The sequence below is a fragment of the Molothrus ater genome, chromosome 2 (genome assembly GCF_012460135.2).
Source record: "Molothrus ater isolate BHLD 08-10-18 breed brown headed cowbird chromosome 2, BPBGC_Mater_1.1, whole genome shotgun sequence".
Taxonomy (NCBI): domain Eukaryota; kingdom Metazoa; phylum Chordata; class Aves; order Passeriformes; family Icteridae; genus Molothrus; species Molothrus ater.
The window spans coordinates 5,359,511-5,368,821 of NC_050479.2; the positions used below are offsets into that span (position 1 = coordinate 5,359,511).

A 9,311-nucleotide genomic window follows, 5' to 3' on the forward strand; every position below is an offset into this window, starting at 1 on the left:
ACATCTGTATTGTCTCAGCCTTCATATGAAACTGAAAATAGAATATAAGTTTTTTAAATGCCTCTCAGTTACCCCATCATCTCAGTCTAGATCAGAAGAAATCTTAATCTGACACCCAGGTACACAAGGAGAGGTGTTGCATTTCCATTCCTGACCCCCAGCACCTGCACAGCTTTCTGAGGCTGCTGGGGAGGTAACTGCACCTCCTGGATGTCCACAGTTTGTACTCTGATGGAGTGAAATATTTAGGAATGACAGATAAACCTCTGCTGAGTTATGGTCTGTGGGTTTGTTCTTTGTTTGGGACACAAAATGCTCCCACAAGAGGTTTTCTCCAAATGTGTGTTTTGACCTGTGCTTGTCCTGTAGCCTGGCAGGTATTGTATGCACACATTTCACCTTTATTTTGTCCAAAACCATAAGCATCAATTAATTTCACTGTCTGGATAACCTGCACTCATATATTCATTTCATTTCTTTACAAAACTGCTTTTTTTCACTTTAAAAAACCCCTTTTTTCTCTATAGTTACACATATCAGTTACTGGCCTAATTCTGTTTTCTTGCCAGTAGCAATATGAAGAAAAATTTGCTTTAATGCAAGTCCATGGTGCTCAAAAGCTGTGGGAACTCAACATTTAATTTTTCTTGCTCTTTTGCTAACTTTATTTAATGCAGAATGCAGCGGCAACAGAGCCATCTTCCAGCCCTCCCTTTACCTAATCAGGGTGCTCAAATGACTTCTAAGAGACTGAACTGATGTCTCAGTGCTTCTATATCATCTCTGCAGCAATAGCAAATTTCAAGGAAATTGCCTCCTCTGAGCTGCTGTTATTTCATGCAACAAAGGCAAATCTGAGTCGTTTTTACTGGAAGGGAAGGCAGATTTCTCTCTTTTGACTGAAGTAAATTCATCTAAGGAAAAATGCCTCATTTTGCTCAGATTTGCATTTCTCTAAAAAGTAAATATGTCTGATTTCTTTATTTCTTTTGATTTCCAGGGATAGGGGAAGTAAAATCATAATATTACATTCATGTTTTGTATTTTACAGGAGAAATTTTCCCAAATTGACATTTTGATTCTCATGACTGCTGCAGTGTGCCATGACTTGGACCATCCAGGCTATAACAACACGTGAGTCTGCTCTCTTGCCTTCTCTTCCCTTAAAATCTCTTGGGAAGGTAACACTGGTCGGCAATTTTTGGTAGATCAGGTTTTCCTCCTCACAGCCTGACCTTTTCCCAAGGCACTGCTGGTCACTCACATGGGCCAAAGCAGAGCTCAGGTCTGGGATGGGGTTTGCCAGCTGTCCTTGGTTCTGTAAGGAAAATGGGGGTTTTTTTTCAGATTTCTATTTAAACCCTTTCCCCCCTAACTCCTGAGAAAACAAGGTGAAATACTTTACAGCTGGTAACAGAGCTATAAATTATTATACTGGAATAATTACACTAAGATTCAAAGGGGGATTTAGCTTACACTTTATTTCATAATTATAAATCATGAAGTGTACTTTACTCTGTTTATTTTCATGTGAGGAAATTATTGCTATTGACCCACAGACACTTTAGTGTGAATGTGAAAGAGAGAGAGTCTGATTTATTTGTAACCACTCATTAAATAAGGGCAGAAACCAGTTCTGACTGGGATCAGTGAGAATCTCTGCATCTGCCATTAGTAGGGGTTGAATTAAACAGTTCAATTCTGGTTTTGTTCTATGTCAAAACAAAAAAAAACAGTTTGGATGGTGTTTTAGAGGTGGAAAAAATGTCAAAACAGTCTTTGATGTGTTCAGAATCAAAAAAACCCAAAACCAGTTCCTTCTGCTTTTGTTGTACATTGTTTTAAACCAGAAACGTGGCAAAATATTAAACTAGAAATTTAAACTAGACATTCTAAACTAGAAATGTGGCAAAATTTAAAGAAGGAATAAAAACCGTTTGGGGTTTTTTTTTTTGTATTGGTATTTTGGCATTTTATATATTGTATTTTGGTATTTTATAATATATTCTATATATTATAATCTTTATTAGTATTCACCCACTGAGGGGGATCAACACCTGAGATTTTATTAAATATCTATTTTCTGTGAAAATCTGACTTCATACCAACGACCAAAAATCCCCCAAAGCTGCAGCTCATTGAATAAGCACAGAAAAGAATGCAAGCAGGTGGTTTGGAGCAGCTGGGGGGTGTCTGGGGAGCTTTCTGCTCAGGGTTTGCCTGCCCTCAGCTACCAGATCAACGCGCGAACGGAGCTGGCCGTGCGCTACAACGACATCTCCCCGCTGGAGAACCACCACTGCGCCGTGGCCTTCCAGATCATCTCCCAGCCCGAGTTCAACATCTTCTCCAACGTGGACCAGGACCAGTTCAAGCAGATAAGACAGGTAGGAGTGCTGGACACGCCGTTCCTGAGGGTGCAAACACGCACGGAGTTCCCTGCTCCGCGATGGGAGGGATTTGCCCTCCCTGGAGGGCAGGGCTGGAAAAGCCCCTCACACTTGGGAGGGTCCTGTGGTGGTGTTGTGAGGGTCCCCAGGATGAGGTGAGAGATGAGAATCTCTCCAAGTTCTTGGAAGGTTGATATATTATTATATATTATATTACATTACATTACATTACATTACATTACATTACATTACATTACATTACATTGCATTATGTAATATTATATTATTTTAATAACATTATTTATTTTGATATTCATTATTTATTTTTATTATTTATATAATCTTTATTTTTACTTATATAATATTATTTGTATTATATATTATATAATTATAGTATTTTTATATTTTTATATATAATTTTCATATATTTATCTAATATAATTTATTTATTTATATTATATTTATTATTATATTATATTATATTAATATTATCCTTATAATATTATTTATCTATATTTATTTTTATTTATTTATATATTGTATAATTATATTATTTTATATTATTTTATATATTTATATTATATTATTTCTTATTATTATATTATATTATATTATATTATATTATATTATATTATATACTAAAACTATTCTAAAGAAAGAGAAAGGATACATCAGAAGGCTAGAAAAGAATGAATAATAAAAACTCGTGACAGACTCAGAGAGCCTGACAGAGCTGGCTGTGATTGGCCATTAATTAAAAACAATTCAGATGCTGGGTAAACAATTCTCCAAATCACATTCCAGAGGAGCAAAACATGGAGAAGCTGAGGCTTCTTGCCTTGTCAGGAGAAGAAATCCTGGTGAAGGGATTTTTCATAAAATATCACAGTGACAGGATCTGAAAGGGATTCTTGGAAAATTTCCACAGCAGCACTCCCTGGAATGCATTGCTGAGGAATGATGAGTGCATCCTGACTGTTAAAGCCTATGACATTTTGGGGGTAGATGTTTAGATTGTTAGAGGAGCCAATTAGCTCTGACTGGAGAAGGATTAAGCTCTCAGGGCAGAAGTTTGTGCTTTACAGGAACATTGTATTAATTTTAAGAGGGGCTTCAAAAAGGGAAAAGATTTGCAACAGCAGAGCACTTGTACTGTTGGAAGAGGCCCTGATGCACTGGGAGTCATCTCAGTTATCTCTGAGGCACTGAACAGTGTTAGAACTCCCATCAGGGCTCTAAGGGCCAAAATTCAGTCTTAATTTCCACATGACACCTTCCTTACACAGCGAGTGAAGAAGTGGTACAAAGGCTGGTTGGAGTTCCTGATTCTGTCGATGTGTGGGAAACTGGCACGGGCCCAAAATGGACTTTTCTGTATGAAAACCCACAAATTTAAATTAACCACATGTTTTCCCATCATAAATTCTGCACAGAGTGGGGATACAGAGCTCCTTGTCTTCATCCAAATGTTTCAAAGCCCTAATCCAAAGAGGATGGGCACAGCTGGCATCCACATCATGATTTTTGTCTCAGGGCCTCTAAGAGTCAGCAGCAAAACCCACAGTGCCTTCCAAGGAGAGGAAAGTGGATCTTGGCAGCCAGAGTGTGGCTTTTAACATCCTGTTAGTTGCTTTTCTACAATTAGTCAATGAGAAAGGAAAAACCTCAGTGTCTCTGGAATATCACATAAAACCATGATCCTCATGTACCACGAACTCTTTATAACCCTCTTCCCATATCCTTGGCAGTTCCAAGTCAGAAACTTCCCCCTCCAGCATGAGCAATTCAGTGCATCTGAGGCATTTTGTGTGCAAGACAGATCCTATTTGGCTTTGCAATAGCAGACCTTGTAAGGAATGTCAAGTTAATATGTGAACATGTTTTCTTTGCTAGGGGATAATTACATTAATCCTGGCTACAGACATGGCGAGACATGCAGAAATACTGGACTCTTTCAAGGAAAAAATGGAAAACTTTGATTACACAAATGAAGAACACATGACCTGTGTAAGGAGGTTTTGTGGATTGTTATTTTTCTGTGCATGGAGTGAAAGCTTGTAGATTAACTTTTGTATGTTGAAAAACTGAGATTCAGTATGTATTATCAAAAAATAATCCATCCTACACCAAGAAATAATTACAATTTGGAAGTGCTTTATATTAAACAGATTTTTCCAGCTTTAGGAATCCTGGAATCCCATCAGGAAAACAACAACAAAAAAATTACTCTATTAGGCCACCAATTTTTACCGTCCTTTACTATGGGGCAAAAAAAATCCATGAGTAAAACCTCTAGTCTCCTCTATTCCCCAGTGCAGCTGTGTTTGATTTCCAGGGAAATCTTTTCCCAGCTGCCTCTGCCACAAAAGCTTTAATGGTCACTTGTGACTGAATCTCTTCCTGCAGCAGATAAGTGCACATCCCACTGTGACACATCCCAGAGGGGGAAACCAAGGCAGAGAGGGGATAAATGATTTACACAGAGCAGCTGAGAGAGGGGAACAGGATCCAGGTCACTTAAGAGCTCTGGTTAAATCCTGAAATTGTCCTTTCTGGTTGAAAGCATTGCAAGGACAGGGGCTGTGGAAAGGGGGGAAAGGGGGAAAGGGGGAAAGGGCTGGCTTTAGGAGTGCAGCATTGAAGTGTCATCCTCTTTCAGCTGAAGATGGTGCTGATAAAATGCTGTGACATCTCCAACGAAGTCCGCCCGATGGAGGTGGCAGAGCCCTGGGTAGATTGCTTGCTGGAGGAGTATTTTATGCAGGTAAGAGAGAGGGTGGATGCAATTGCACAATTACACAATTTCACAATTTTCTGCTATTTCCAAATCTCACAGGTGCCTCACTGTTTGACAGCCCAGTCTGGTTCTAGCTCTGAACTACCTGGTTTAGTGGAAGTTTCCCTGCCCATGGCAGGGGGTTGGAACTGGATGATCTTTAAGGTCCTTTCCAACCCAAACCATTCTGTGATTCCATGGAAAGCTTCTATTACAGAAAGTCAGAGAGGAATGCCAGCAAAAGAACCTGCTCAAGAGGATGCAACTGATTTTCTCTTTTAATCATTAGTAAAGAATGAGATATAATTTCTGTTTGAATACCTGAAAATAATCACTCTCTGGAGAACAATGAGGAAATCACAGAAGTCTTCCATCTCTTTCAGAGCAGCAAGAGCCATTACCAGCTTTCTGAATGCTCTGAAATATTTCACCTCACAAGTCCAGTGGGTTTGCAAAGGGAGTCAGCTGCCCTGCAAGCCTGGAGGTGAACACTTTGATGCTGGTGCTGAGCAGAAATAACTGAACAGGATTCTCTTTATTCAGATGCTGCTCTCCACAAAGCAGAGACATTGCCCTGAGGGCAGCACATCCCCGTTCTGTGCTGCCTACAGACACCTCTGTGATCTGCATCTGAGGGCTGCTCATCTGCTTGCTGCATCACTCTCCTCACAGCCTGCTAGACAGGATTAATATTTGTTATCTCTGCCTTTGTTATCTCTGGGTTGTTTCTCTGCGTTTGTTCCAGAGCGACCGAGAAAAATCCGAGGGGCTCCCTGTGGCGCCGTTCATGGACCGCGACAAAGTGACCAAACCCACGGCACAGATTGGCTTCCTCAAGTTTGTCCTCATCCCCATGTTCGAGACAGTGACCAAGGTAAAGTCACCCAGGGCCAGAAACCAGGCAGGGGGAGAGCAGAACTGCAGTGTTTGCCTCAGCAGGTGTCTGGTTACCCAGGGAAATGGGGATGTACCTTCCACACCCCGTTTTCAGCATGTACAGTTAAATGATGCAGCAGCAAGTTGAGGAATGCAAAAGGAAATGCTGATAGTCTTTTTCTTGTTCCCACCTAGCTGTTCCCAGAAGTGGAGGAAGTGATGCTCCAGCCTCTGTGGGAATCCAGGGACCACTATGAGGGTTAAAACAGATAGATGATGCTATGAAAGAGGTAAACTCCAATTATCTCCTTGATACTGCAAACATTAGAATTGAATAAGCCAAACACTATAATTAAGCAGTAGCTCAATTCTGAAACAGTGGGATTGCTCATGGCATAATCATTATCCTGAGAAACACATTCATTACACCTGCCTGGAGAGAGGTGTGTGCCACCAGTCCTTGCAGAGTCCACCAGGAACCACACAAATATGGGCATGGGACAAGAGCTGCTTGCAAGGCACAGAACCCAGGGATAACCCCTAAAGGGAGCACAGATCTCCCTGGAGGGATCTGCCCTCCTTTGGAAAGGAATTTGCTTGGGTTACACTGCAACAAAATGCTCTGGGGTCGGGCAGTTCAAGTTTTGCAGCACCAGTGCATGAGTTTATTTTCTGGGAAGGAACTTCCAGTCACCTGTGTGTCATCAAGGATGTGCTTGGTGTTTTATGAGGAATCACTGTGTCATGCAAAGCACCCAGGAGGATTAAACACACAACCAGTGAAGCTCTTTAATTGCCCACTGCGGACTTTAATGTACAGAGCATCTCTCATTTTGTAGGGCTCAGGGGAGGTGGGAATTCCAGGTGAGCCCATTTGCTGCCTCTCAGCAGGTCTGCATTGCCTCAGGAGCCTGGCAGGGCAGAGAGCAGTGCCCAGGGCAGCAGGCAGAGTGCTGGTCCAGCTCCCTGTGGCTCTGCACTCCTTTCTTGCACACCTCTTCCAGTGCCTCTTTTCCCTGCCAAGATCCACTACAAAACCTGCCCTAATGGCATCACAGAGTAGGGAGTTTCTGACATGAAAAAATTCACCATGTAGGCAGGCTACTATCAGCCACTCCATCATTAAAATAAGGTGGGAAGTGCCCTGGAGCACCAGTTGTGCTGATATTTGATGTGTGGGTAATGAAGGTTCCTCACTTGATCATCCATGAGTGGAACTGAGGCTTTGCTGTAGCTCCCATCTCCTCCCAAGTGCTTTGGAGAAAAAGCCCCTCAGCACTTCAAGTACTGAGGCTGGTTGATCAAAGAGCACAGGCTCTGAGGGCACTAAATTTTAAAGGAGAACAAAGCCTTTTGGGCACTTTTCCATTTAGAAAGGAGCATTTGTCAAACGAGGGCAAAAGAACTCAAATACAACTGCCAGACTTTCTGAGTTTTATTCACCTTTCAAGTTGAGCTGAGATTTTACTTCTGGTTTACAGCATCTGTCAAACAGCATTTTTACACAAACTGATGGAGCTTTAATTGCAGTGTATTGGCACTGTAAGAGGCCTTAAAAATAGGAGCTGCTTGAATTCAGAGATATTCTGAAACAAGAGGACTTAATTAATAATCTGAGAACCTGGTACAATAGCTGATGAGAAAGACTGAGTTCTGTTTGCCCAGGATGTTTATCCAGAGCAGTTTGGATGAAACAATGCCTGTGATATTCCAAGCTGCTGCCTATTATTTCCCAGGAAATGCTGCACATGCCTTGTGGAGAGCACAGCAGCACTGTGAGAGTGAGTCAGGGGAGATTAACCCTGCTCTGCTCTTCATTCCAGCTGCAGAAACAGAAAAGTGAAGGTTTGACCACCGGCAGCAGCTGAAAAGTGAGAGGAAACGGCCTTTGAACAAATAAACCACGAGCCTTGAGGCTGCCCTGCTTTGAGAAATGCTCCATTAGCCAAGCAGAGGTGGTGGCTACATCAAAATCCAAGAGGGACCATGCAGGGAGAGATGGATCCACAGCCTGCAGCCTCCTCACAGAGGGGCTGCTGCCATCGGACACCGCGGGCAACCCAGACCCCTGAACTGTCACCACAGCCTCCTGGCAGGATTCCCCAGGCTCCTGAACTGTCACCACAGCCTCCTGGCAGGATCCCCCAGACCCCTGAACTGTCACCACAGCCTCCTGGCAGGATCCCCCAGACTCCTGAACTGTCACCACAGCCTCCTGGCAGGATCCCCCAGGCTCCTGAATTGTCACCACAGCCTCCTGGCAGGATCCCCAGGCTCCTGAATTGTCACCACAGCCTCCTGGCAGGATTCCCCAGGCTCCAGCATTCCCACCACAGCCTCCTGGCAGGATCCCCCAGGCTCCGAATTCCCACCACAGCCTCCTGGCAGGATTCTCCCTGGGGACACTGCTCAGGCTGCAGCACAGCTCCATCCTTCAGCAGATCTGCCTCTCTGGTCACCCAGCTGCCCACAGGCTGTAGAGACAAACCAGAGTTTAGCTAAGGAGCCTTTTCTGGGACATGATCCCCTGGCACCAGGGGTTGTTTTAGTCAAGACACTCTCTATATGTATACAGCAGGATGCTAATTACAGCATAGCTCACCAGATGCTTATACACTGACAAGGGTCCAGGCATGCATTTTTGTTTGCCTGGTAAGCCCTAATGACACATTTCTCCTCATTATCCTCTGAATTTTATAGTGTTCACAGTACATTCAGAAGCCCAGCATAGTGGATGCAATTTTCTTTTTTTTTTTTATTTTCTACACTAGAAGAAATCAGAAGAAACCTTGGTGAGTTTGCAGGGTGGCTTTGTGGCCTGGTACAGCTGGACACCATGGGATCCTTCAGCATGGACAAAGAAGGGAGCACAAAGCTGAAAAAGCCACAGTGCAAACACATTTTTATCCTTGTTGATGAAAAAAAAAAAACCCAACAAGAGACAGCTTCAAAGATGTACAGATTTTTTTTTAACTTTTAAACTGATCTGCTAAATAATATATTCTTCTACAGAAATGGGTGTTATTGTTTCCTTTTGTGTATGTGTTCACATGAGAACAGTCCATGTTCCTAAAGACCAGTAATGAATACAAGGGAAGGGGCTTGGAAAGGGTGGGGGGGGATGGTTTTCCTTGGAGGAGAAGCCTTGGAATTATTCCTGTGGCACATCATGGAAAGCTGCAGTTCCATGGATGGTTTAGTGATGGTTGGGAGCCAAGCTGTGCCCAGGTGTTGCAGCAGTGAGAGCAGACAGAGCTGGGATTGATTCC

At 42.8% G+C, this 9,311-nt stretch overlaps 1 protein-coding gene across 1 annotated transcript in view; it reads left to right on the forward strand.

Moving 5' to 3' along the window:
* The window catches only part of PDE9A (phosphodiesterase 9A), a 57,522-nt gene extending 48,465 nt beyond the window's left edge, over window positions 1–9,057 (forward strand). Inside the window, 8 exon segments of the mRNA XM_036387796.2 lie at window positions 1,052–1,134; window positions 2,231–2,387; window positions 4,284–4,397; window positions 5,050–5,154; window positions 5,912–6,040; window positions 6,238–6,298; window positions 6,301–6,332; window positions 7,866–9,057. Coding sequence (XP_036243689.1) covers window positions 1,052–1,134; window positions 2,231–2,387; window positions 4,284–4,397; window positions 5,050–5,154; window positions 5,912–6,040; window positions 6,238–6,298; window positions 6,301–6,332; window positions 7,866–7,910 — 726 coding nt within the window. The 3' untranslated portion in view covers window positions 7,911–9,057.
* The last annotated feature ends 254 nt before the right edge of the window (window positions 9,058–9,311 follow it).